Source organism: Bos mutus, chromosome 20 (genome assembly GCF_027580195.1).
Source record: "Bos mutus isolate GX-2022 chromosome 20, NWIPB_WYAK_1.1, whole genome shotgun sequence".
Classification (NCBI taxonomy): domain Eukaryota; kingdom Metazoa; phylum Chordata; class Mammalia; order Artiodactyla; family Bovidae; genus Bos; species Bos mutus.
Window position 1 is genome coordinate 62,607,101 of NC_091636.1, and position 27,637 is coordinate 62,634,737.

The window sequence follows — 27,637 nt, forward strand, 5'->3', positions numbered from 1 at the left end:
TCTGGAGGCTGGAGGTCCAAAATCAAGGTGTGGGTGGGACTGTGCTCCCTCCAGAGGCTTAGGGGAGGGTCCTTCCTCGCCTCTCCTGGGCCCTTGGTGGCCTCAGGTGTGCCTGGCTTTTGGCTGCATCTCTCCAGTCCCTGTCTCCATCTTCACGTGGCCTTATTGCAGTGTCTCAAGTCTCTGTCTTTCTCTTATAAAAACCCCAGTCACTGGAGGCCCACCCTAAAGCAGGGATGATCTCATCTCAAGATTCTTAATTACATGTGCAAAGGCCTTTTCCAAACATGGCCACATTCACAGCTTCCAGGGTTAAAACATGTTTCTAAGGACTTCCTTGGTGGTCCAGGGGTTAAGAATTCATCTTTCAGTGAAAAGACGAAGGTTCCATCCCTGGTCAGGGAACTAAGATCCCGCATGCCATGGGGCAACTAAGCCCACACCTTCTAGAGCCTGTGCTTTGCAACAAGAGAAACTCACGTGCTGCAATGAAGAGCCCACATACAACAGGTCAGGTTTTGTTTATTTTTTACTTTGCATAACCAAAATAAAATAAAAATAAGTAAACGTGGACTATCTTTTCAGAGGGTCACTATTCAACCGATTGCATTGGGAGACTATTTATTTAGAAGTCCACTTATATCAGTTGCAAAGACCAGTGATCTGCCTCAATCTTGTGGGAGCACGGTGGGGAGGCCTTGGTTGGTGAGCCTGGCCAAGGTGCCCCTAGAGAGGCACAGGGCCAGGATCCTAACCCCCAGGACACTGCTGCTCTGCCCTGGAGAGAGACTCCTCCAGACCAGGGCCCCAGGGGGGTCCCGCAGATGGGGAGGTAAGGGAGCACAGAGACCTCTGAAACCCTACACAAGACGCTCAACCTCTCTTCCTCAGTTGCCACACCTATAGTATGAAGTTAATCACAGTGACACTCTCTTTATGGGGTGTCGTTATGAAGGTTAAATAAGGCCATGTATGTAAAGTAGGTAGAATTCTAATTGGCTCTGAAACTCCCACCACGCTGGTGAACCTGCCCTTCACAGTCCCCTCTCCTTGATGGCCTGGCATGTATTAGATTAAATGAGATGAAACTGACATTTAGGGATGAAAAATGGAGTCGATCTGTAACTTACATGTTTCAGCAGAACACAGTCCAAGTCTTAGTCTTGCAGGTATATCCGACTCTTTGCGACCCTATGAACTCTAGCCCATGGGGCTCTCGTCTGTGGGATTCTCCAGGCAAGAATACTGAAGTGGAATTGCCATTCCCTTTTCCAGGGGATCTACCAAACCCTAGGGATCAAGCCCACATCTCCCCCACGGCAGGCAGATTCTTACCTGTCTGAGCCACCAGGGAAGCCCCCGTATCATGTAATTGTTAGCTAAGGTTACCACCTACAGCTCTAGGCCCACCTCCTAATGATGCCTCAACCACAGGAAAGCAAAAGGACTTTTCCCTCCCAGCTCCAGGAAGAAAAGCTCAAGGGAGGCTCTGATTGGCTGAGTGTGGGTCATGTGCCAGCCTGCTGACAAATCACTGTGGCCAGGAGGGGAGGGGAGTGTTGTGATTGGTCTAGCATAGATCACAGGCATGCCCCTATTGGCTGCATCCCAAGCCCAAAGAGCACCCAGAACATCAATTCTTGTTAATGATTGGTGGATGGATGGATTGAATGTATAATACATGCACATGATAAAAATCAAACAATAGGTAAAGTTGCACCGTGGCAAGTAGGCCACTGCTTCTCAGAAGTTTCTACCAGTGCCTTTTGTGTGTGTTAACATTCCAGAAATAATTTGTGCATCTGTAAGCATGCACATCAATGCATAGAGATGTAGATACAAATTTCCTGCACCTTTTTTTCACACAGATGATTGTGTGTGGATGTTTCCCACTTTTTTGAGTGTTCCTCTCCTCGCTCTGCCCTTTCCCAAAGCCAGATGCACTGATCTCTGTGGCCTGGGACTTCCTTGCCCCTGCTTCTAGTTGTGATTGACCCACTTAAGGCCCTGGCGGAAGATTAGAAGCCTGGAGGCAAGTGGGAGGGGAGTATTTATTCCCCCAGCTGCCGCCATGTGGGTCCCAAGGCATAGCTTGCATGCTAAGTCACTTCAGTCATGTCCCACTCTTTGCGACCCCATGAACTATAACCCGCCAGGCTCCTCTGTCCATGGGATTCTCCAGGCAAGAATACTGGAGTGGGTTGCCATTTCCTCCCCATCTGGAGGAAATGGCAACCCACTCCAGTAGAAATGGCAACCCAGGGATCGAACTCGAGTTTCTTACATCTCCTGCATTGATAGAGATGGGTTCTTTACCACCTGGGAAGACCCAAGGCATGGCTACCCCTCTACTAAATTCATAGCTCCTGCCATCTCTCCAAACCCCAGAGGCAGCTGCCCCTCTACTACATAAAGCCCCCACACTGGCTGGCCCAGGGCCCTGCACCCTCCCCCGTGGGTTCCCCTTAACCCTCCCCACACTTTGATAAAGTCTTCTGGGACACCTCCTCTCCAACAAGGTGAGCCTATCCCTATTAGAGGGCCCACTGTACACACTTTTTCAATAGAAAATCAAGAAATGAATTCTGCCCCAATTACTGTCCCCTCCCCATTTCCCTTCACATCTTCTTTAGAGTCGGGGCTCCCCAGACTCTGAAGTCAGAGTGCTAGGGTTTAGTCACAGCCCTGCCACTTTTGACCTGAGTCACCTGGGCAAAGACACTGTTCTGACCTGCGATGGCAGTGGTAGTAACCACCCCCTGCAGGTGGTGTGAAAACTGACTGTGCTGTGAACACGCCCCTTAGTAGAGGGCCCAGCCCTTAGTGGGTGCTGGTTAAATGCTTTCTCATCTAAGCCAGATGTTATCCCAACCCCAATGTCCCTGAGGCCCCACCGGGCAGCCTCTGCCAGGGATCTTCACGTCCTGTCTGGCCATCCTGGTCAAGGCAGATTTGAACACGGGTTGGGTTTGGGGTGGTGACTGATGGAACGTGTGTCCAGAAGGGAGCCATTCTCCATCCCACGTCAGTGGCTCCATCTCAGCACTGAAAAGTACGGGACTCCTGCCTCACCTTAGTGGATCAGGTTCCAGCTGTCCATGAGATGTCTGGAAGGATGCAGCCGTCCTGGGGAAAGCTGCAGGTGGACATGGCAACGCCTTTCAGTTTACTTTACCTTTGGGTCTTCCAACCTCATGGAAAGCCAGCACCAAGGAAATGGAGGGGTGGGTATTAGACACGCTGGTTGAAGGACGTCCCCCGTGGTCCAGTGGCTAAGACTCCGCACTCCCAATACAGGGGTCCGGGTTCCATCCCTGGTCAGGGAGCTAGATCCCACATGCTGCAACTAAGACCCAGGGCAGCCAAATATATAAATAAATACTTTAAGAAAGAAAAGAAATGCTGGTTGATGTGGGAGAAGTCGAGAGGGACAGAAGTGTGAGGCCAGGAGGGTGGGCCTGAGCCCGGGGCAGGAAGACCAGCTGAGATGCCCCTGCCCTCTTAGTTCTAGGGCTCAGGCCCCAGAAAGGGGGTTAATTATATTTTTGCAGCCCACCTCATGGGCTTCCGGAGAGAATCCACGTTAATAACCAAGGAGGACAAAGTCCACAGAGGGACGTAATAGAGCTGGGGTTTTCCTTAGGGAGCGACTGCACCGCTTTCATTTCGGACGCTAAGGCACAGAGCCTCGGGCCTAACGAGAGCTTCAAGGATCTTTGAAAATGTTTAAGTCTTGAAAAAAAAATGATAGTCTGCAGATTATGGAAATAGCAATAGCAAAATCAAATTCCACAAATGATTAATTTATATATTCACTCTTCATTAATTGTTAAATTGAGTAGACATCAAAATCTCACTGCATTTGAAAACTGTTTGTAAAGATAGATTTTTCTCATGTCACAAGAATTCACAAGTATGCCAGTGCCTGCCAGGAAATAACGGCTAATCGCAAGTTAAATGAGTGACTTACAGCGAAATCTTTTGTGTGTGTGGCCACATGGCTTGTAGAATCTCAGTTCTGAGACCAGGGATTGGACTGGACCTGGGCCACAGCAGTGAAACCCCAGAATCCCAACCACTAGGCTACCAGGGAACTCCTGAAACCCAATAATTTTAAGAACAAAATCACTGGTCTTCCCCAGTGAACTCCATCCTGCCAGGGGATTGTCTATTTCCAGAATCATTGCTACTTCTGCCTTTTTCTCTTTCTTATACATCATGAATACCAACCAAAAAAAAACAAACCTCAGTTTTTTTAAAGCGGAAAAACACAGAAGCTGACAATAGATTGAAAATCCTTTCATCTGCCGGTTGCATTGCAGGGACATGGTGCTTTCAATGGGACAGCCAGTTCCTAAGACCAAAGTCACCTTTGGCTAATTTGCATTTGTGGCTTTTCCAATCCTGTTTTCCCCCAACCCACCCCTGTGCCATCAAGGGAGAGCAGGTACTTTCCAAACCCACAGCTCACAAATGCCAGGGATTGTTGTTTTTAATGCTGTGCGTGTGTGCTCAGTCCTGTCTGACTCTCTGTGACCTCATGGACTGTAGTCCGACAGGCTCCTCTGTCCAGGGACTCTCCAGGCAAGAACACTGGAGTGGGTTGCCATGCCCTCCTCCAGGAGATCTTCCCCACCCAGGGATCGAACCCGGGTCTCCTATGCCTCATGCATTGGCAGACGGATTCTTTACCTCTTGACCTACCTGGGAAGCCCTTTGAATGCTGAGTCTCCATCATCGTCAAAGTCTCTTCTCTAAGTGACTTTACTCAGAAACGTCTCTCTCTCTCGAGGAGGTAAACCCAGATGGGGTCACCTGCGCCCTCACCCTCAGCCCCTCACAGTCCAGGCTCTACTGGACCCACCCCAGGCTCCCGCAGAAAAGAGGAATTGGTCTCTGTCTAGAGCTCCTCTGTTCAAAAATTTCAGTTGCTTGAACGGTTTATTTTATCCAGCACGTTGATTAGTTAATGGTACTTGCAACAAAGCTTGTAGTTATTAATTAAACCATCTGAGTGAGCCCTCCAAAGACCATGAACAATCTGACTGGAAGCCAAGCTTCCTACAACAAGTTTTAAAACAGAAAAAAAAAAAAAAAAATGCAGGGCATGCAGGAGAACAAGGGTGACTCAGCTGTGTCGTAGGAAGGGCCCATGTCCCCACGAGGACAGGGGTGAGCTAAGGCCGCTGTCTGGAGGCTTGGGAGCTGGCCACTGAGGAGCGGACGATCCAGGGGGGACACACAGAGGCACGACACTGAGGTGCTCCGGGAAAAGTGGGACAGAAAAGCGCCCTCCCTTTGTGCATGCAAAGTCACTCAGTTGTGTCTGACTCTTTGCAACAATACGGACTATAACCCACCAGGCTCCTCTGTCCAAGGGATTCTCCAGGTGAGAATACTGGAGTGGGTTGCCGTTTCACTTAGACAAAGGCAAGTTAATGTTTCTGGGTCAAGTTCTTTCTGTTTGAATTTTAGGGCCCTGACAGAGCCCTAAATCAGACCAAAACAATTTTGAGGACTGAATGTGTTTGAAGGAATGCCATTTCCAATTCCATGACAAAGTTATTCTTAAGGAATAGCTGCTCTTTAAGACCAGGGACAAACCCCAGAGCCCGTTTGCCAGCGGGATGATCTATTGGAACCCATATTGCCACAGGAATTAACACTTCATTCCATGTCCCCCCTCCCCTCACACATGTACGGACAGCCTCCCCCACCATCAACATTTCCAGCAGAAGGTTCATTTCTTACAGCCCAGCCACCTACACTGACACATCATTGTCACCCAGGGGACAGAGCGTACCTTAGATCCCCTGGAGGAGGAAATGGCAACCCGCTCCAGTACTCATTCTTGCCTGGAAAATTCCATGGGCAGAGGAGCCCGGTGGGCTACAGTCCATGGGGCCACACATCCCTTCCCACTGCAGTGCGTCCCCTGCACACGTTTGATCCCTCCGCGTGATTTGCCACTGCACTGAGTGGCAGCCTCAGGTGTCTTTCTGCTTATCTCCACGCATGGAGGGTTTACAGTTAGAAGGGAAAAAATATTTGAATTCTTTGGAGCAAAATTTAAGATGTAAAGCAGCTCCAAAAATTGTGAAACCTTTTAAAACTCCAACTTTAGTAAGTTTCTTGTAATTTTATGAACAAACTCTTGTTCACTGGGAGGGTGACTGGAAGTCCAGGCAAAAGATCATCTCAAATACAGTAGTTTCGTGTCCAGATGAAAAACATACCTTACCCCTTTGCAAAAAATGACACGCTTTTTGACCTAACAAATGGGTCTCCCTAAAACTGGGTTTTCACAAATCTTTGAATACCGGTAAAACTGACTACTAACATGGTAACATTTTCAGAGAACCAACAAGCCAAACCATTCCCCAGTTCTCAGAAGAACAATCTGAGACGTATTCGTTGGCTCTGTCATTTTGAAGATTTTATATGAAGAAAGCAAAGAGACACTCTCTCAGCTGCTTGTCTCTGTGCAGTGGACCAAGTGCTGATCCAAGCTGATGGCCCCGTTTGCCTCCCATCCGTGGATGCTCTCCCAGCCAGCGAGTCCCCTGGGCCCTCCTGTCACAGAGAAGATCCAGCTTCAGCACGAGACACTCCTCCCAGGGAGGCTAGGTGATGGCCAGCGAGCAGAGGGCCTCTGCCTTCCTGTGCTCAGGAGTTTTGAAAGAAGAGGTACAGCTGATCTTACCCTGCCCCTCCCCCTGCCTACTCTGCAGCCTCCAAACAGATTGCTTTCCTCGGGTCATTTCTCTGCTATGAATGAGTTGCAGCTGAGGTTCTTAGGAGAACGCGGAGCAGAACGATCACTAAATGTTGTTGTTGTTCAGCCGCTAAGTCGTGTCTGACTCTGCCACCCCATGGACTGCAGCACTCCAGGCTTCCCTGTCCTTCACTATCTCCTGGAGCTTGCTCAAACATATGTCCATGGAGTCAGTGATGCCATCTCATCCTCTCACCCTCTGTCACCCCGTTCTTCCCCTGCCATCAATCTTTCCCAGCATCAGTGAAGTGAAAGTTGCTCAGTCCTGTCTGACTCTTTGCGACCCCATGGACTTTACAGTCCATGGAATTCTCCAGGCCAGAATACTGGAGTGGGTAGCCTTTCCCTTCTCCAGGGGATCTTCCCAATCCAGGGATTGAACCAGGTGTCTCTCACATTGCAGGCAGATTCTTTACCAACTAAGCTATTAGGGAAGCCCTTCCCAGCATCAGGGTCTTCTCCAGTGAGTTGTCTCTTCATATCAGGTGGCCAAAGTATTGGAGCTTCAGCATCAGCATCAGTCCTTCCAGTGAATATTCAGAGTCAATTTCCTTTAGGATTGACCAGTTGGGTCTCCATGCAATCCAAGGGACTCTGAAGAGTCTTCTCCAACACCACAGTTCAAAAGCATCAATTCTTTGGTGCTCAGTCTTCTTTGTGGTCCGACTCTCACATCTGTACATGACTACTAGAAAAACCATAGCTTTGACTATATGGATCTTTGTCAGCAAAGTGATGTCTCTACTTTTGAATATGCTGTGTAGGTCAGTCATAGCTTTCCTTCTAAGGAGGAAGCATCTTTTAATCACTAAATAGGGCCCCATGATGCATTGGTCACATTCCATTACAAGAAAAACTCACACTACATACGTATGTGGTTAATGACGTGTTGTATTTGGTGTCAAGGTTTTGAAAGGCACTATTTTGACATTAAAATGTGTTCTTCTCTGTATTAATGGCCTGTCTTCTGAGTTTTCTCTTCAAGGCTTTCTAAATTTTCCTCTTTAGAACGAAGAAATCTGAAAGACCTATCATACCATTCTTTCTAGCAGCTCTAAATGGGAAACAAAGGCACCCATTAGTAATCTCTTACTGTTTCTATGCAATATAGCATAATTTAGCTTTACCTTAAAAATTGACTGTGGTCTCAAATCAGTAATTATTACCTCTAAAAATAAAGGGATCTGTTTTCTTACATTGAAAAATGCATATATATTTCTAGGTGAAAAAAATTAGTACTAGGTTTAAAAATTTTTCTTTATTGACAACTCAAATTTAGTCACTAGTATAATAAGAGGCTCTTTCTAGTATTTTAAAAGTTGATCCAGTAGAGCTCAAAGGAGTGTCTTAAGTCTATGAAACTTTGGCACTGACATCTTTTGACTTTTCTCCTTAACTACAGATAGTTTTATTTCTTAAAAGATGTGAACGTTAGTAAATTTCTACAAGCATCTTAGATGTAAAAATACTGAACTGGAACAATGTTCATTTCCATGTCAGTAGGAACATAAGAACTGCCTTGAGGGCTCATATTTAAAAGTAATAGGAACACAAGTTAGTGGTTCCGAAATATACTTTTCCATAAAAAGGAACCACTTCTTATGGGCCCAGGGGAATGACACCTCAGGAAGAGCCTCCCATTTGGAGCCACCTGGCAATAGAGAGCGGACCTCTCCCTGACCACCTGCCCTCCTGTGTGCAGGGACCTCCCACCTCAGGAGCCCAAACTCTGCTTAGGCAGGATTCTGTTACTGTCTTTGTAATTGTAAACACCGGGTTATAAACTCTCACCTTGCAGCCTGCAGTTAAATGCCCTTTACCTATACTTTCAGGCTGGGCAAACATGCATTTCTGGTGGGACCATTTTAAGCCTGACGGGTGCACCAGACATCCCCCAGGGGAGGTCCAGTAGGCACTTGACATCGGAGTTTGGAGCTGGGGGCCAACGTCAGATAGAACCCACGGGCAACTTGAGCCTGGAGGAGCCCAGACACCCGGGATGGAGGGCCCGTCCCAGGGAGGAAGGCACAGGAGGAGTCCAGGTAGTATGGGAGCGGGCGAGGGGAAGCCCCCGGGGCCTGGTTGGAAGGGAAATCCCCGATGGGAGTGGACTGGAAAATGAGAATGGGTGAGGTGACAGGAACAGTGTCCCCGAAGGAGAGAGGGACGGAGGGCTGGCAGCTTCCAGGAGGAGGGAGAGGTTTTCAAGTTGGTGGATAAAGCGGGAAGAAAACGGGGACCACAGGGTCTGGGGCTCAGCTGGTGGCTGGCGCGGGGAGGGGGACTTCAGAGGGAGGCGAGCTATCCCGCCACCGGCCTTTTTAAGCACAGGGTGTCAAATGGTTTAAAAACCAGGGTGCGTTCAAAAGGAAGAGTTCGTTTCTCAACAATGAAACACAGAAATGGGTCCCTGCAGGTGGGGGAGTCCTGACTCCCTGCGTGAGTGAGGAGCGACCCCGTTCGCCCCTTCCCGTGGCCGGAGGGGCGGGGGAACGGGGTGGTGGGGGGTAGGGAATGCGAATCTGAAGGACGGAGGACCAGGAAGGGGTTTCAAGAGCTCCAGGTGAGGGCTGTGGCGGGGCCAGGGTCCCCTTAGGGGCCGAGGGGAGGGGCCAGCGCCGGAGCACCCCAGGGGGGTTGGGGGGGGCAGGGGGAGGGGACGAGAGCCTGGGAGGTGGGGACGGGCCTGCCTGGTGCGGGCTCCCGGGGGCCGGGCAGCGCGACTGACACGGTCAGTGTCACCGTCAGCGGCTCCGTCGCCCTGCCGTCTTGTGATCTATCACCACCACACACGCGCGCGCGCGCACCGCCACTACGTCCCGGCACTGCACGCGTGGCTCTCCGCAAACCTCTCCTGTGGCTCCAGGTGGTGGGTGTGGGGGCTCGGGGGGCTGTGGGCAGCGGCGCCTGGGGGCCTGGGGAGCGGCCCCGCCGTCTGAAGGCCCTCGAGCACCACCTTTCCGACCCGCAGAGGGGCGGAGCCGATACCTGGGGGCGGAGCCAATACTTGGGGCGGAGCCGACACCTGGGTGCGGAGCCGACACCTGGGTGGGGCTCCTCCCTCGCGGGGCAGAAGCCCCTGCAGGCAGCACTGGGGGAAGGTGGGGGGCGGGGTGCACGGGGTCGCTCCCCACTGCTCCTCACCCACGCGGGGAGTCTGGACTCCCTCCACTTGCGGGGACCCATTTCCGTGTTGCATTGTCGAGAAACGAACTCTCCCTTTTGAACGCGCCCTGGTGTTAAACCATCAGACATCCCGTGCTTAAGAAGGCCCCGGCGGGATGTGAAGTCTGCGCGCTGAGCGGCGCCCCCGCCCGGCCTCCTCACACCACCAAGCCACACCTGACACCTCGGGGCTGGGGGCTCGGCGTGTGCTCCTTCCCTCCCGTCAAAGGCCCGATCGGTCGTCTGAGAGCCGAGAACCCCGGCGCGCGCACTTACGCGTTCTCCTTCAGCGAGGAGAGGTAGGCCTCGGTGTCCGACTCAGGGATGTCCGAGTCGAGCCCCGACAGATAGCGGTAGACGTAGGAGAAGGTCCCGAAAGGAATGCGCGCGGGCCCGCCCTCGGGATCCGTGGTCAGGATCTCGCAGAGGTGCTTCATCGCAGTGTTCAGTGACTGGAGACGGCAGAGAGCAGGCGGGGAAACGGTTACCGCTGCGATGCGCTAAGACGGACAGCAAAGACAGCCGCCCACAGACACCTGGGTACAGCCACAGAAGTTCTCCCCCAAGTATGTTCTCGGCGGTCTAAATTAAGAACTACCGGGAATTTACAATCGCCACAAGAAAGAAAAAGAAAAGGGTTGATCAGGATGTAATTGGCCTGAAAAAGAGTTTGATTTCCAGATTCTCTCTCATGTTAAACGGGAATGACTCTTAGACAAGAGGAAGCCTCGATCTTATTGACGAGGGACAAGGCAACTTGCACACCAGTCCCTCTGGCCCCACAACATACCTCGAGACAGAGCAAACTCTCCCCAACTGGGCCACCCGTGGTGAGGGGGTGGGACTGGCAGGGCCCTGAGCAGGCTGGGGGCAGTGTCGAACCTGGGTCAGTAACCCCCTCAACACCACCATCCACCGGCATCCTTGACTTTCAGCCAGAACTCCTCCCTGCAAAACGTGGCACGAGCTTCCAGAACATTCCAGAGCATGCTGACCCTCCCCCATTCGACCCCTTCTAGTCACCAGGGCATGAGGGTGAGGGTCAGGGGAGCCCTGGCCCATGTCAAACACGCCCACGTCAAACACGTCTGTCTAGTCATGGCTATGGTTTTTCCAGTAGTCATGTATGAATGTGAGAGTTGGACTATAAACAAAGCTGAATGCCGAAGAATTGATGCTTTTGAACTGTGGTGCTGGAAGAAGACTCTTGAAAGTCCCTTGGACTGCCAGGAAATCCAACCAGTCCATCCTAAAGGAGATCAGTCCTGAATATTCATTGGAAGGACTGATGCTGAAGCTGAAACTCCAATACTGTGGCCACCTGATGTGAAGAACTGACTCATTTGGAAAAGACCCTCATGCTGGGAAAGATTGAAGGTGGGAGGAGCAGGGGATGACAGAGTATGAGATGGTTAGATGGCATCACTGACTCGATGGATATTAGTTTGAGCAAGCTCCAGGATTGATGATGGACAGGGAGGCCTGGCGTGCTGCAGTCCATGGGGTCGCAAAGAGTCAGACACGACTGAGCGACTGAACTGAAGGCTTAAATCCCCAGCAGTTTTGCAAGATGGTAGGAAATCAGCCTCGGTGGGCATGTCTTTGCTGTGTTCGAGGCCCTTGTCCTGCCCTCAGGGAGCTGACACGGAGGGCTGCCACGGCGACGGTGGGGCCTACAGAGCGCAGACGCGAGCCTCTGGGACAGACCAGAGCCCTCCAGGGCAGCTCCTGAGGGAATGAAATGTGGGCTATGCTCACGAGGAAGAGAGAGCCAGGAAAACCCAGGTGGCCAGCTGCTGAGGACAGTCCCCCAAGGTGGGGGCGAGGCAGCAGGTGGAGGGGAGGTTACAGGTAGACCGAATGGATCAGAGTAGCAGCCATGTGGAAGCGAGTCCCGCAGCTCAGGGACACACAGAGGGCCGGGGCCAGGCCTTAAACACAGTCATTATCCGGCCACCACCCAGCCACACGGCTCCTCTGAGGCGCCAGTCGGGTGGCGGCAGAGGTCTGGTTCTCACCCAGAGGCTCAACTATTGGAGGACCCACTGCCAGCTTCCCGAGGGGGTGGGCAGAACTCACTTCCTGAGGCTATAAGACCACGAGGGGGACCGGCCTCTGGCCAGCTGCTGGCCAGAGCCCCCCTGAGCTCTGACGGGCTGCTGAAACAGGCCCTGATACAGGGCCTCCCTGAGGTCCTCTTACTACACACCAGCTTCGTCAACCACCAGGGGCTGGACCAGGGTCTCACAGTGAGCATCAGAGAGAAACCAGTGGTGCTTTCCACAGTGGGAGGAGCAAGGCAGGGGCACCGAAATGTGCCCAGAAAGTGCTAACGGCCTGGCATCACCACACAGCAGGAACCCTGAGAGATGGACTGGGCATCTCACTCACTCCTCATGGTGACCGTGCAAGATGGGGTCAAGGAAGCCGAGAGGCCGGGTCACTCGCCCAGGTGAGCCAGCTGGGATGGGAATCCAGCAGTCGGCATCCTGAGCCCAGCCCTGACCAGCACATCCCACCTCTGGGCTGGCTTGGGGAGCAGGTGGCAGGGGGTGACACACACCGGCCAGGGGTGAGCCTGGACCATGGGTGCACACTGCCCCCCGCCCCCGCCAGCTGCTGGGACTCGGGGTGTCTGCAAACCACCACCGTCCACCCCGACCCCGACCGATGGCCCCCGCTGAGACGGGATGCTGGGGGTGAGTGGACAACCCCACAGTCCTGACGTTTGCCCAGCTCTGGGGGTAAGGGGATGCTCTAGTTAGAAACAATGGTGGCGTTCATTTATTCATTTCTGCAGGGACCACCGCACGCACCGTCTCCCCGAAAGACCGTCCCCAGGGAGGACTGGGTGAACAGAGAGTTGTGTATTTTACAGGTTCCCTGCTTGAAATGTCTCAGAGACTAGTCGCTCTGTTAGATCCTGCTGTTTGAGCCCACACACCGGATGACAGTCATCGAGGCGGGGCTGGGGGCCTACAGCAGAGCTGAGGGGTGGAGGAAGCTGGCATGGAGCCAGAGCAGACGCTCTTCTTCATGAATGCTGCTCCAGCGCTTCCGAGGAAGAGGTATTTTAGGGGGAAAAGAAAAATGCATCCAAACACGCTGGCCTCACTTCCCCCGCAAAGATGCGATGACATTACCAGTGCTAACATTTCCGACGCAGACTCGCAGCAGTTTCTATGTCCACAAGGACTCATTAGGCAACGTGCCTGGCTTGGGAACTCTGTTCCCTACAACAGCTCTCTCACCCTAAGGGTCGTGGGTCCTAAGGCTACTTGCTTGCCAGCTACAAGGACCCATCTCCTGGGCAGTGGCCCCACTAACCCGCTGCTCGTTATTCTCTGGCTGGTGGTTGGTCCAGGAGGTGGCGGCTGCAGTGTTGCCAGCCCAGCGTGCACGCCTGAAAGTGTCAGTTGCTCAGTCGTGTCCGACTCTTTGTGACCCCGGGGACCATAGCCCTCCAGGCTCCTCTGTCCATGAGATTCTCCAGGCAAGGATATTGGAGTGAGCTGCCAGTTCCCTCCTCCAGAGGATCTTCCCGACCCAGGGATCAAACCTGTGTCTCTAACATCTTCTGCGTTGGCAGGTGGATTCTTTACCGTCTGAGCCACCAGGGAAGCCCGTGCATGCCGAAGCCTCATCTCAGATGCGAGTGGAAACACAGAAGAGACCTGGCCTCCCGAGCATGTGCAGTGCTGGGCCCGTGGGTCCCTGCAGTCTCCGAGTTGCAGCTGCTGTCCCGACGACACCTCGATCCACCTTATCACCCCCACTGGGTCCCTTTTAGCTGCAGGGAATGAACAACATGGACCACACTCTGCCTGACCTTTTGAACACAGTCAGGACACGGTGGGGGCACTCGCTCCCGCCCTGCGGCCAGAGCTCCGGGGGGACACCCAACTCAATGTCGGGCAGTGGCACTGACCCCCAGGTCTCATTTTTAAAGAAGCGCCCCCCACCCCGTTTCACTTCCTTTCCTCACAAGCTTCCTCATTTACAGCGCGGGCCTGGGGCTCGTGGCCAGTGCCACGTTCTCGGATGTGAGTGAAGCCGGTGCCTCGGGCTGGAGGGACAGAGGGGCCAGCACGCCCAGCAACTGCTGACCCCACCACCTCCGGCCCCACAGAGTGGACGCTCAGCCGGGGTGCAGTGGGCAGGGGCAGCTGTCTCCTAGCTGGGAGGCAGTTGGTACATGAGCCTGTGGCCTGAGGCTCACAGGTGAGCATCTCCAGACGGGCTCCGGAGGCCCCCCTGGGAACCTGAACCAGGGGAGAGCACGGCCTGGAGGGGACCAGACGGGTGCTCAGAGACACCAGAGCCCATGGGCGGCCCGCAGCTGGGCGGGACGGGGGCCTGAGGCCTCCAGGGTGAATGCTGTTGGCAGGCTGGCACACAGTGTTTTAGGGAGCAGATCACCTTAGGACAGGGCTTTCCTGGTGGCTCAGACAGTAAAGCATCTGCCTGCAACGCGGGAGACCCGGGTTCAATCCCTGGGTTGGGAAGATCCCCTGGAGAAGCACTCCAGAAGTCTCACCAGGAGAATTCCATGGATGGAGGAGCCTGGTGGGCTACAGTCCATGGGGTTGCAAAGAGTCAGACATGACTGAGCAACTTCACTTTCTTTCTTCTTTTCACTTTAAGGGTATAAAATGGTACCGAGGGGAAGGCCGAGGAGTTGTCACTCTCTGGGGCGTGTCCCAACCGGTGGGCGGCACACTGCCTGGGCTACAGAGTCATCACAGGGGTCCCTCCACCCACCGTGTCCACCAGGAGCGGCGGCTCCGGAGCCTGTGGTCTGAGTTCGAATCCCACCCCGCCGCCTCCCCCTGCCCTCCGCTCCGCTCAGCCCTCCAGCCCACAGGTTCCTAGATCAGGGCTTTCCTCAGAGGGCTGCTTGGAGGATTAAAGAGAAAACAGACAAGGGCTCCAAACATTCCCACATCCGGTGAGAAACACTGGAGACGACGGCCATCCATAAGCAGTACGTCCAGATGACACACGTATATTTTCAGCTGTACACACGGAGGGACACTCCCATGAATGAGGAAGTTCAAAGATGAACCAGAGTTGGGGGAGTAGTTCGTCACTGCACTTTTCTCAGTCCTGTGCGGGGCAGCTGGGAAGGTGGATTTGGTCCACGACGGTTTTGCTCTTGTTGTTCAGTCGCTCAGTCGTGTCCGACACTTTGCGACCCCATGGACTGCAGGACACCAGGCCTCCCTGTCCATCATCTCCCAGAGCCTACTCAAACTCATGTCTATCAGATCGGTGATGCCATCCAACCATCTCATTTTCTGTCGCCCCCTTCTCCTCCTGTCTTCAATCCTTCCCAGCATCAGAGTCTTTTCCAGTGAGTCAGTTCTTTACATCAGATGGCCAAGTATTGGAGTTTCAGCTTCAGCATCAGTCCTTCCAACGAATATTCAGGACTGATTTCCTTTAGGATGGACTGCTTTGGTCTCCTTGCTGTCCAAGGGACTCTTAAGAGTCTTCTCCAACACCACAAGTTTGAAAGCATCAATTCTTCAGTGCTCAGTCTTCCTTATGGTCCACTTTCAACTTTTTCATATTATAAAAAAGATCTCCATACTTAAAAAAAAACAGATGAAAAATGTTGACCCACCTCTTAGGACATTGATGGGACAGCAGAAATGTAAGCTGAAGGTCACAACACAGACTTGTGGTCATCTCACCCAGCGATCATGCACCTTGGGAGACAGGCCCTCTGCCCATGGCCGAGGCTCCTGGGGCAGAGCCCCCTGATGCTCTTGCTCCCATGCCCTGCCCCCAGTCACATCTGAAGCTTGCACTCGAGAACCAGAGCAGCACTTGGGGCTCAGAGGATATACCAGATGTCGCCCGTGGGGTGTCAAGATCCCCTGGCACTCAGAGCAAAGCCCACACCAAGCTGCAATCGACAGACATCCATGGAAGGAATGAGACATATGGCTTGGAAATCTCAGAGAAGGTTCCAGTCTTTGCAGAGGACTCAACCCATCCAACTAGAGAGACTCCAAAGAGATCCTGAAAAGCCACAAGCCAAGAGACACCACAGGTGGGGCAGCCAGAGTTGCTGCGTCACAGTGAGGCAGAGTGACCAGATTCCAGCTTCACGGCAGTCCTGCGTGTGCAGAAGTGGACTGCAGTGATCCACGAGGAATTCCTCCTCCTCATCCTGCTTCAGTTCTTCACTGGCTCCTTTCTGAACGTTTCCTTCTTCTAAGCATAAAGACAAGTGCTAAGGTGCCAATCTGCCTGAAGAGCCATCTCCCGGAAATCACAGCGCCAGGCTTTTGGGACGTCTCCAAGCTGTCCCACCAACACGGGCATCGGTGGGTCAACAGAGCACACGTCCCCTTGGGGCTGGCCCATCACGGCCCCCGTGGCACACAGCTAGCCCTGCCCTGGGTTTTTTTTGGGGGGCAGGCCAGGACGGAGAGGGCACCCCAGGCTCTGAACTCTGCCTGGCAGAGGAGCAGGGGACTTTCGCACCTGAACCCCCTCCCCAGGGTCGGCTCCCTGCAGAGAAATAGGAGAGAGTCAACGGCCCACAGCAAAGACTCAGGGCCCAGGCGGCTTAGTCAGGGGCCAGTGCCGGACCCCCACGGGCTGACGGGCTGACGGGCTGAGCGACACGTTAAGGGAAGAAGAGAGAAGCGAGTGTGCTCTTTCCCTGTCACTTGCCCAGACTTCAGTCCGGAAGGGAAGCGCCATCCTTAACAAATGTCTCCATCTAGCGTCACGCCTCACACACGGCTAAGAGGCCTCCTCTTGCAAAACACGAGCTGGTCTGGTTTGAAATCTAGCGCCTGATTCTCCTGATTTGGGAGGGAGCACTTACAAAGATGGATTCCCCCAAAGATGAAATATTCTGATTTCCCATCTTTATAAAAATCTAAACCTCATAAACCAAGTTTAGAGGAATAAACCATCAAATCAAATATTAGGTATTCATTTTATGTTATTAAAATCTCCCTTTCCAGGAGCTCCGGATGAACAAAGCCACATAAAATTTCCTCCAGTAACTAAATGCATCTTTGTCCTTCTCAGTGACACCCCGCTGTGATTCTCCTCAGTGGCCTCGGAGCCCAGAGACAGGTGGCAACTGGGTCTGGGTTGTCCAGCCCAGGGCTGACGGGAAACACCACCTGTGGGCATGGACACCACAAAAGGGAGCAGCCAGCCTGACTCCTGACTTTTCTGGGGTTTCCGAGTTTCTCACTGGGGCCATGAACAGAGGTGGTAAAGGGCACGATATTCGCAGAGCAGGCACTACACAGCAGAGGGGGGGCGGGCAGCAAATGAACCATAGCGTCTACAGCCAGGCAGAGGAAAAAAGAGAAATCGAATTTGGAATCAAAGAAAAGTTCCAGAAGATTAGTAACAACATAAAGCTAAAACCAGCTAAAATTAAATCAAGTATCTCTTGGGGGTCCATATGCGCTCAACGGGAAGCAGGAGCTCAGGGCAGCCGAGGCTTGACGCGGAGGGCAGTGCAGGGATAGGATGGAAGGTTAGCTGCAGGCGCTTAGCTGTCAGTGGTCCTGTGAAGTAGTGTCAGACGAAGTACTTCTAAAGAGTTAAAATGGAATCAAAGAGGCTTGTGCGGGGACCCAAGATGAGGGTGCCCCGTGAAGCAAGGACTAAGGAGTAGCCAGGTATGTGCTCTGGGGTCCAAAGACTCAAGGGACGGGGTTGCACGCCTGGTCTCCGCGGTAAAGGGAGCTGGCTCTCTTCTCAGCGCTTTTCTTCACACACTGAAAGTGGACTTGACCCCTGTGTTTCACGTGGCGACTCAAATTCTAGAGCTGAAGACAGGCTCTGGATTTCCAGCCCTTCCCCACCAAACCCACTGCCCTTTCTCAGTTCACAGACTGGAGGGATGTCTGTGTCTTCGATCCTAAACCCGTATGGGTTATACTTCTTAACATCAGCAAGATATCTGCTTTAAGTTACTAATAATCGATTTTAACTGCTGTAAGTTACTAATAATAGATTTTAACTAAAATAGAAGATAATTTTATTCCTTTTTGTACAGGAGGGAAACCTATCAATTTGTCAAATGATGTATAGTTTAATAAAAGTCATTGATGCATTCTCTTCTAAACACTAAACACATTTTCACAGTATCTACATATTTTATCTACTGTTAACATCTTTTACATTGAGGCACTCATAAGTATTTAACTTCTGTAAGTTAAAGTAACTACAAGCCTAAAATATAATAAGCATCTGAAAAAAATTGCCTAAGACAAAATGACTAAAGTCATGAGAGTTACTAAAGTGAGAGTGTTCTTACAGTTGCTGAAACACCTAAATTATTTGGATGGTAGGCCCATGATCACTCAGAATTATTAATAGGCTATTTGTAGGTACGTACCCCACCAAGCATGCTGCATCCAAGTGCTAAAAATTTTATCCACTCGATTTTGTCTTCGCAAGGATCCAGCTGCAGGAGAGCTCTGAATTTTTCTACAGGCAGGCACAAATTTTTCCATTTCTGCTCAAGATCTGCTAAGTCCACATATTCCTTGTGGCTACACTATTTGGAAAACACAGCATGACATAACCGATGTTAAGTTGAGGACCCAAGAACTCACATAATGCTTGCGAAGACTTAAATAGAGTACCTATCCCCGTTCAAAGATGAACTCTGAATTCACTACACTGTTAGCCCACCACTAGGGGAGGGGAGGGGGGTTGGGTTGTGTGTGTGCCGTGGGAGCCGGGGTACATGAACAGGGAAGCGGAGGGCAGGGTGGTACTGGGAACTAGAGACTGGCAACAAGTTACCTCTTGAGAGAAAAAAGGACTGTGAAGCGAACACGGCATCATGTTACGACTTAATGAAATGAGCACACGGACGTGAGGAGCCTGATTGTCTGTCTGTCTGTCTGTAACACTTCACAACACAAATAAACTTCAACAGACCAAATGAAATCCAACTCTGCATCATGCTGACAGTTAAACGGGAGAAATTTTAACCCAGAAAATAAATGTATTCCTTCTACTATTTTAAGACAAGTTGATGAAAAATAGGTGACTTCTGTGATCTGCTAGCAGTATTCTGCGTGGAAGAGCTTTGAGCAATTTTCTCGTGTCTTTCCCCAGATTACCTCTCCCTTTCTGTGGTTATTCGCTTTCCCTTAAGCAAGAAAGCCATGGGAGAATCCCATGTGTAGAAGTCAGCACCCTGGTCAAGAACACATAATGGGGACAAGCTACTTTAAAACTCAGGGCTCTACCACTGATCTCAGTTTTGGCAATACGGCCGGATCATTCCGATAAAACACACTTTCTACGAACTCTGCAAGTGAGCTGGTGGGTCTCGAGGGCTTTCAGGAGGGCTGGAAACCAGATACCCCTTCAGATGAAGAAGGTGGCAAGCTTATCATGTTTAGCATAGTTTTTAAACTCATATTTCAAAAAGGATCTTGCAAACCCCATGTCTGAAATTCCATATTTTCAAACCTTTCTTTTTGGTCCAACAGCCTCTTGCATCTTAATGCAAGTACTTAAAAAAAAGAAAATGTATGTCTATATAATTGTGAACAGTGATCTTGGTTTAAACCAGAGGAAGGTCACTGAATTCAAGATTCCCTCCTTGAGAATAAATTTCAAAGGTTCCGTGCAGGGGACACAGGGCTGTGGATAGATGACCATGGAGGTCTTGAAGCTTTATCTCAAGCTCAGCTGACTGATCACAGACTCTGATACCTGCTTATGCAAAACTTTAAGGAGTCCTTGAGTCAGGCCTGTGTCTGTTTTCTGAGTGGCCATGGGCATTTCGATTCTGTCCTTCACAGGCAGTGGATCTCCTCTTGACAAAGCTGAAAAATACCTGAAACAACAACAGACATCTCTGAAGCTTCACCGACACATGCTGTTGTTGTTCAATCACTCAGTCATGTCCAACTCTTTGCAACCACATGAACTGTAGCCCTCCAGGCTCCTCTGTCCGTGGGATTCTCCAGGCAAGAATACTGGGGTGGATTGCCACTTCCTTCTCCAGCGGATCTTCCCAACCCAGGGATTGAACCCACATCTCCTGCACTGACAGGCGGATTCATCGACACACAAGCAGCCCTCAAATTCAGGCACTTTCATCACCGACCCCAGAGGGAGGCCGTGACGAGGGAGGACCGGGCTGGGGCCCCTGGCCTGGATTCCCCTCTTGGCTTCTCCACTCAGCTCTTGGACTGCACCTTCTCCTGTGCCTCAGTTTCCCTGTCTGCACAATAGGGACAACGGCAGCTCCAGACTCAGGGACCCCCCCGGCTGGCACGCCTGGGGGTCTCCAATAACATGTGCTACTTTTACCAACCAAACACCCATCCAGGGCCAGAGATGCTGCCAGAGGAGGTGGAGGTCAGGGCCCCATATGAACTCAAGTGCAAGGTCGCGTGCAAGGTCATGCCACTTGGACAGTTGCAGACTTGGCCCTGCCGCTTTTTGAGGGGCAGGATTTCAAGCATCTCTGCCTATTCAGGTCTGAGAAACCCCCTGGAGCAGGGAAGTCACCTGATTGGCTGAGTCAGGTGCTGACATTCCCTACCCTTCACTTTTCCTGCTTGGTACTTTTTTATCCCCTTAATTATTCCTTTCTGGGACGTGGATATGGCTGCTAATCCTGGGAACAAGCAGGGCGTGGAGAGAGTTTGGGGCAACAACTCAGGAAGGGGTGCACATCGAGTTTCTTGTGGGAGGGGGAGGGGTGCCACGTGGGGTCTCTGCAAAACTCTACCCCGGGGCGTGTGTCAGTGCAGACCGGCTCCTGAAACAATGCCATTTGCTGCCCACATCACTCTCCCACCATCAAAGAAATGATATGCCCAGGAAAATAAAACACCAAACCATCCAGGGTCACGGGAATAATATAAAAGATACGAAAAACTGTGGTTACCCAAGGGGAAATGTGGAGAGAAGGGATAAACTGGGAGACTGACATACACCCACTACTACATAAAAATATATATAACAAGGACCTACTGTATAGCAAAGGGACTCTACTCAGGATTCTCTAAGAACCTATAGGGGTAAAGGGTGCTTCCCAGGTAGCTCAGATGATAAAGAATCTGCCTGCAATGCAGAAGACCTGGATTCGATCCCTGGGTTGGGAAGATCCTCTGGAGAAGGGAATGGCTACCCACAACAGCATTCTTGCCTGGAAAATTCCTTGGACAGAGAAACCTAGCAGGCTATATAGTCCATGGGTCGCAAAGAATTGGACACAACTGAGCGACTAATCGGAGAAGGCAATGGCACCCCACTCCAGTACTCCTGCCTGGAAAATCCCATGGATGGAGGAGCCTGGTGGGCTGCAGTCCATGGGGTCGAGACTGAGCGACTTCACTTTCACTTTTCACTTTCATGCATTGGAGAAGGAAATGGCAACCCACTCCAGTGTTCTTGCCTGGAGAATCCCAGGGACGGCGGAGCCTGGTGGGCTGCCGTCTATGGGGTCGCACAGAGTCAGACACGACTGAAGTGACTTAGCAGCAGCAGCAGCAGAGCGACTAATACAAACACATACCTACATATGGGTAAAGAATCTTAAAAAAAATGGATATATATATAACTGAATCACTTTTCTATACACTCGAAACTAAAAAAGCACTGTAAATAAACTCTATTCCAATAAAAATTTTTAGATATGTGAATAATTAGAAACATCTCAGAACATGTAACAAAGTGTAGGTAAATAGACATTCAACAGACTAAAAGGAATTTTATATCTCACACCCTTTTTCTCTCTCCACCCCTCAAATTCAATTTTGTTTTCATGCTTTTAGGACAAATACAGTCATATTTCGTTAACTTGATAGTTTGAGGGAAAGTTAAGAGGCAGGCAGCTGTGAGTTAGACAAATGTAGATCCGAAGACCTAAAGGGCCAGGCTGGGGGAAGGGTGCTTCATGTGACCATGTTAATCCTAATTGGGGTTTTCATCTATTGTCACCCTGCTTATTTAACTTATATGCAGAGTACATCATGAAAAATGCTGGGCTGGATGAAGCACAAGCTGGAATCAAGACTGTAGGGAGAAATATCAATAGCCTCAGATATACAGATGACACCACCCTTATGGCAGAAAACAAAGAAGAACTAAAGAGCCTCTTGATGAAAGCGAAAAAGAGTGAAAAAGTTGGCTTAAAGCTCAACATTCAAAAAACTAAGATCATGGCATCTGGTCCTGTCACTTCATGGCAAATAGATGGGGAAACAATGGAAACAGTGACAGACTTCATTTTGGGGGGCTCCAAAATCACTGTGGATGGTGACTGCAGCCAAGAAATTAAAAGACGCTTGCTCCTTGGAAGAAAAGCTATGACCAACCTAGACAGCATATTAAGAATCATCAGTTTGCTGACAAAGGTCTGTATAGTCAAAGCTATGGGTTTTCCAATGGTCATGTACGGATGAGAGGGTTGGACCATAAAGAAGGCTGAGTGCCAAAGAATTGATGCTTTTGAATTGTGGTTCTGGAGAAGACTCTTGAGAGTCCCTTGGACTGTAAGGAGATCCAACCAGTCCATCCTAAAGGGGATCAGTCCTGGGTGTTCATTGGAAGGACTGATGCTGAAGCTGAAACGCCAATACTTTGGCCACCTGATGCAAAGAGCTGACTCATTGGAAAATACCCTGATGCTGGGAAAGATTGAAGGCAGGAGGAGAAGTGGGCGACAGAGGATGAGATGGTTGGATGGCATCACTGACTTGATAGACATGAGTTTGAGCAAGCTCTGGGAGTTGGTGATGGATACGGAGGCCTAGCGTCCTGCAGTCCATGGGGTCGCAAAGATTCAGACACAACTGAGCGACTGAACAACCACCACCCAGATTATTCCTCATCAGCCATCAGAGCAGGCCCCAGGCTCGGGGCAGCCTCTAGAGCAGTGCCCCCTCCCCAAGAAGGCACGGGCAGTGCCTGGAGGCCCCGTTGGTTTTCACAGCTGGGGCTGACTGGTATTACTGGCACCTGGTGGGTGCAGGTCAGCAGGCTGCTAAGGGCCTACACAGGACAGCCTCACACTCCTCCAGGGAGCTTTTGGTGACTGCAGCCAAGAAATTAAAAGACGCTTGCTTCTTGGAAGAAAAGCTATGACCAACCTAGACAGTGTATTAAAAAGCATCATTTTGCTGACAAAGGTCTGGATAGTCAAAGCATCATCAGAGCCAGGGTGGAGGAGCCCTGCTTGAGCGGCCAGGCCAATTTATGTCACATGCACAGAAGGCGCACGTGAGCAAAAGCCTTTAGGGCTCAATGACATAATCAGGTGCAGCCAATGGGCTGCGGAGTCACAGCAGAGTCTGGGAGCCAGGCTGGCCCACCTTTGCCTCCTGACAACCTCGTCTGACAAGAACCCTCCCGTGAGTGCCTGCTAGAGCCTTCTGCAGCAGTCACTTCCACACGCATCCTGGCTCCCTGCTTGGTTTCTCGTTGTTTTTCCTTCCTATCGTGGTCCTTGTGTCATAGGCTATTTCTTCTCCTGCCTTGTCTTAACCCCAATTGTTACAAAATCTTTCAAAGACCACTTTACGTTCTCCTGAACAACATCTCTGCCTAACAGATTCTGTTCTGAGTGAGCAGAGACACGTGAACAATGCCTGCTTTTTCTCCTCAACTCCAAAATTGTTCTTAAAAATGAAATTAGTGGCATGGAACATTCAGAAGGTTCTTGATTAAGCCTTTTCAATTAAAGTGAAGCTTAAAAGGGCTGCCTCTAAAGTGTTACCAAATATAACATTCCAAGAAAAAAAAAATCTTGGAAGGTTTGGTAAAATATGAATAAACTCTTTTGAAACAGCTGTATCTTTTATTTAGGCTTGAATAATGGATAAAACCAGAGTCCACAGACTTCCCTGGTGGCCCAAGGGATGGGAATCTGCCTGCCGAGGCAGGAGACACGGGTTCAGTCCCGGGTCCGGGAAGATCCCACATGCCACAGAGCAACTAAGCCCATGCACCACAACTACGGAGCCCATACTCTACAGCCCAGGAGCCGCAACTACTGAGCCCAAATGCTGCAGCTACTGAAGCCTGTGCGCCCTAGCGTCTGTGCTCTGCAACGAGAGGCCACCCCAGTGAGAAGCCTGAGCACAGCAACTAGAGAGTAACCTCCGCTCTCCACAACCAGGGAAAGCCAGTGTACAGCAACAAAGACTCAGCATAACTAAAAAGAAAAAAACAGATAAATAAAATGAATTATTAAAAAAAAAACCCCAGAGACCACGATTTGGGGCAAGAACCTTTAAAGAGTCTTTCAGAAGCATTTGTCAGAGGTAAAGTACTGGTTAACCAGCAGCCTCGTCTGGTAGGAGCAGTGAGGGCCCCAAAGATACCCTGGCCCTGATCCCAGAAGCTGCGGATCTTATTTTACATGGCAACAGGGAGTTTGCATGTATTTTGAGCAAATACTTGCTCAAAGTTTCTCATGTATTTGAGAGAGGATTTTGAGCTGGGAACACCATCCAGGACTATCTGGATGGTTCCTAAATGCAATCACAAGTGTTCCTAGAGGAGGGAGGCAGAGGTACATGTGAGAACGCCACAGTGCTGGCGATGGAGGAAGGACCCAGGAGCCCAACAACACAAGGAATGCAGCTCCAGAAGCTGGAAAAGGCAAGGGGAGGGGTCGAATTCTCCCTAGAGTCTCCAGAGAGAGCAAGTGAAAGTCAAAGGCGCTCAGTCGTGTCCGACTCTGTGACCCCATGGACTATACAGTCCATGGAATTCTCTAGGACAGAATACTGGAGTGGGTAACCTTTCCCTTCTCCAGGAGATCTTTCCAACAACCCAGGGATCGAACCCAGGTCTCCCACAGTGCAGGCGGATTCTTTACCAGCTGAGAGCAAAGCCCCGGCAATATCCTGAGTGTAGCCTGGTGAAACTGATTTTGGACTTTCGGCTTCCAGAACTGTGAGAACAGAGATGTTTGTTGTTTTAAGCCATCACATTTGGTGGTTATCTGTTACAGCCATCCTAATAATAATTCACTTTGGTCATATAATTCATAGAGAAGTTCAGCAAAATTTGACACTCTCATTACTAAAAAAAAAAAAAAAAAAAAGTTAAATTTCTACTGATTCTTGTGACCACAGATTTGAGTTTCTGAATCTGAGTCTGTTTACTGCAAAAGGACAAAGAGCTTTCCTGTAAAAGCATCACGATTTATTTTAATGCTTCTAAAGTCTGCTGGGGCAAAGAATCCTCCTACCAATGTAGGGGACGCAAGAGACTCGGGTTCAATCTCTGGGTAGAGATCTCTGCCTGGAGAAGAAACGGCAACCCACCCCAGTATTCTTCCTGGAAAATTCCACGGACAGAGGAACCTGGTGGGCTACAGTCCAGAGAGTCACAAAGAGTCGGACACAACTGAGCAAGGCTGAGTGCGCGCGCGCTTGCGCGCGCACACACACACACACACACACACACAAAAGGTCTGTTGACTTGTGACTTTAAAAGTACTGATAATCTGTTCCTGGAAATGGTTAGAATGTTTGCTGCAAGAAACTGTCAAGTCTCTTGTGCTGTGAACTATGATGGACAGTTTAACCTTACTGCATTCTTGGGATGTTTACTCTAACTGGAGCCAGTCCCTCTGGTTCCAACAAACTCAACAAGTACCTAATCCTGGGGGATTCTCTGATGACAAGGAACATAAGCGTAAGATTTCTCTTTGTAAAATCATTTCACAAGTAAAATAAAGGGACTGTGACAGTTTGACTTTTATAACACAATGCAAAACCTTTTTATCCCGTGTTATTCAGTCTACCTGCATAAACACCACTCTCTAAGAATGGAGGTGTCACTACGTAGATAAATGGGCATTGTGCAGTAATTTCTGGTCTCATGGTCAATAATGCATGATGTTTCCTAGACAGATACTTAGGTGTAGATGCCACCGATGTTAAGTTCTATCGGTACTCGGTCTGTGTCCTGAGGGTTGGACCACTGGTCCAGGTAGGAGGGTTCACTAGGCACGATTGGACATGCCGACGGGCCGGCTCTTGCAGGTGCTGGCCCAAGGAGGGCTGGCCCAAGGAGGGCTTACCCCGCGGACCACTGGAGCACGTCGGCGGGCTGGGTGCGGATCGCAGCCTTGGTGAACTGCTTTAGGATGTCCGGCAGCTCGGGGGGATGTGGATCTGCTGCGCGCAGAACATCGTGTCGGGAAGTGGCATCGCTCTCCGCAAACCAGAACCAAGCTGGAAGAACCAAGGTGTGCTGAGGGGGGCGGGGAAGGGGGAGAGGAAGGGCGAATCGGTCAGCCTGGGGCGCGCAGGAGACGTGCCTGCCAAGGGGCTCCGGGGCCGGGGTCCCAGGTCCCGAGTTTAGAGCCTGGCCGGGGCCGGTGGTCTGGGGGTGTGGGTCCCGGATTCAGAACCAGGTCGGGGTCCCGGAGTTAAATTGGGCCAGGCCAGGCCGTCAGTGTCTCCCTGGGTTTGGAGTGGGGCGCGGACTGGGGCGGGGGGTCTCGGGTTTGGAGGCGGGCCAAGGGTCCGAATTTCCCAGGCGCGGGCGGCGGCGAAGGGATCTTACCGCTCCTCCGCAGGCTCCTCTGAAAATGAGGGCCAACTGCCCTTCCTAATTGTCGCGCAGCGGTAACCAGGCAACCGAGACGCGCGCGTGGGCTCCGCCCCTCTGGCGTCGCGCAGGCGCACACGCCTCGAGCCGGGATTGGCCGCTTGTGCTGGTCTGGTGTCGGGGGAGCGATGTGCTTGCTCAGTCTGGCTTCGGCGCCCGCTTTGCGTAAACGGGTAGTTTACAGATGCACTAGCGGAACATTTCAATTAAAATAAGAGGACGTTTGGATCGATTTCCCATTACTAACTGTGAGCGGCGAATTCGAAAAAGGCCCTCCTTTCCTTTGCACTGGCTCGGTGAAGCTTTGGAACGAGATGCCTCTTGGCCTCCGTGGAAGGAAGCCGTTGAGGTCCTGGGAGCTGACATGTGCCCGCGGCCCGAGACTCCCTGCGGGAACCTAGCCCCTGGCCGTTTGTCCAGCACGTGTCTGACCTCCACGCCTTCGCACGCGCTGTTCCCAGTGGCCCGGACCCAGTCGGCACCCTCGGTAAACTCATTCTTCAGATAACGGTTTAAAAGTCACTTTAGAGAGTGGCAGTTTCCAGCCGAAAGATTTTAACTTGTTTTCCTAAACAAGATGGTGGGGTTGAGCCGATCTAATTGGGCCTGGGAGAAAATAAGTTACTTTTTTTTTCCCGATACGATAGCTTTGGGGTCAGAGGGTAGGAGAAACTGTTCCATTCTGGTGGATGCTGACTAGGGTAGCATACAAGGTGTGAAGCCTAGTTTCCGGGTCTCCTGGCTGGCTGCTGCAAGGTGGCCTTAACACCCACACTGGGAAAAACAGGCCTGAGACCGACCTCTCCTTTCCCGCCTCCAGGCACGAAGCCGCTGTTGCTGCTGCTGCTGCTAAGTCGCTTCAGTCCTGTCCGACTCCGTGCGACCCCATAGACGGAAGCCCACCAGGCTCCCCGTTCCTGGGATTCTCCAGGCAAAAACACTGGAGTGGGTTGCCATTTCCTTCTCCAATGCATGAAAGTGAAAAGTGAAAGTGAAGTCGCTCAGTCGTGTCCAACTCTTCGCAACCCCATGGAGCCTACCAGGCTCCTCCGTCCATGGGATTTTCCAGGCAAGAGTACCGGGGTGGGGTGCCATTGCTTTCTCTGG

General features: G+C 51.2%; 1 protein-coding gene across 1 annotated transcript; it reads right to left on the minus strand.

Moving 5' to 3' along the window:
- Positions 1–3,844: 3,844 nt before the first annotated feature.
- On the minus strand, positions 3,845–26,127 carry ROPN1L (rhophilin associated tail protein 1 like). Its single transcript, XM_014479387.2, is given in 7 exon segments — positions 3,845–7,771; positions 7,774–7,829; positions 10,217–10,392; positions 18,324–18,485; positions 19,661–19,784; positions 25,998–26,085; positions 26,088–26,127. Coding segments are annotated over 7 exon segments (690 nt in total). The 3' UTR covers positions 3,845–7,727.
- Between the last annotated feature and the right edge of the window lie 1,510 nt (positions 26,128–27,637).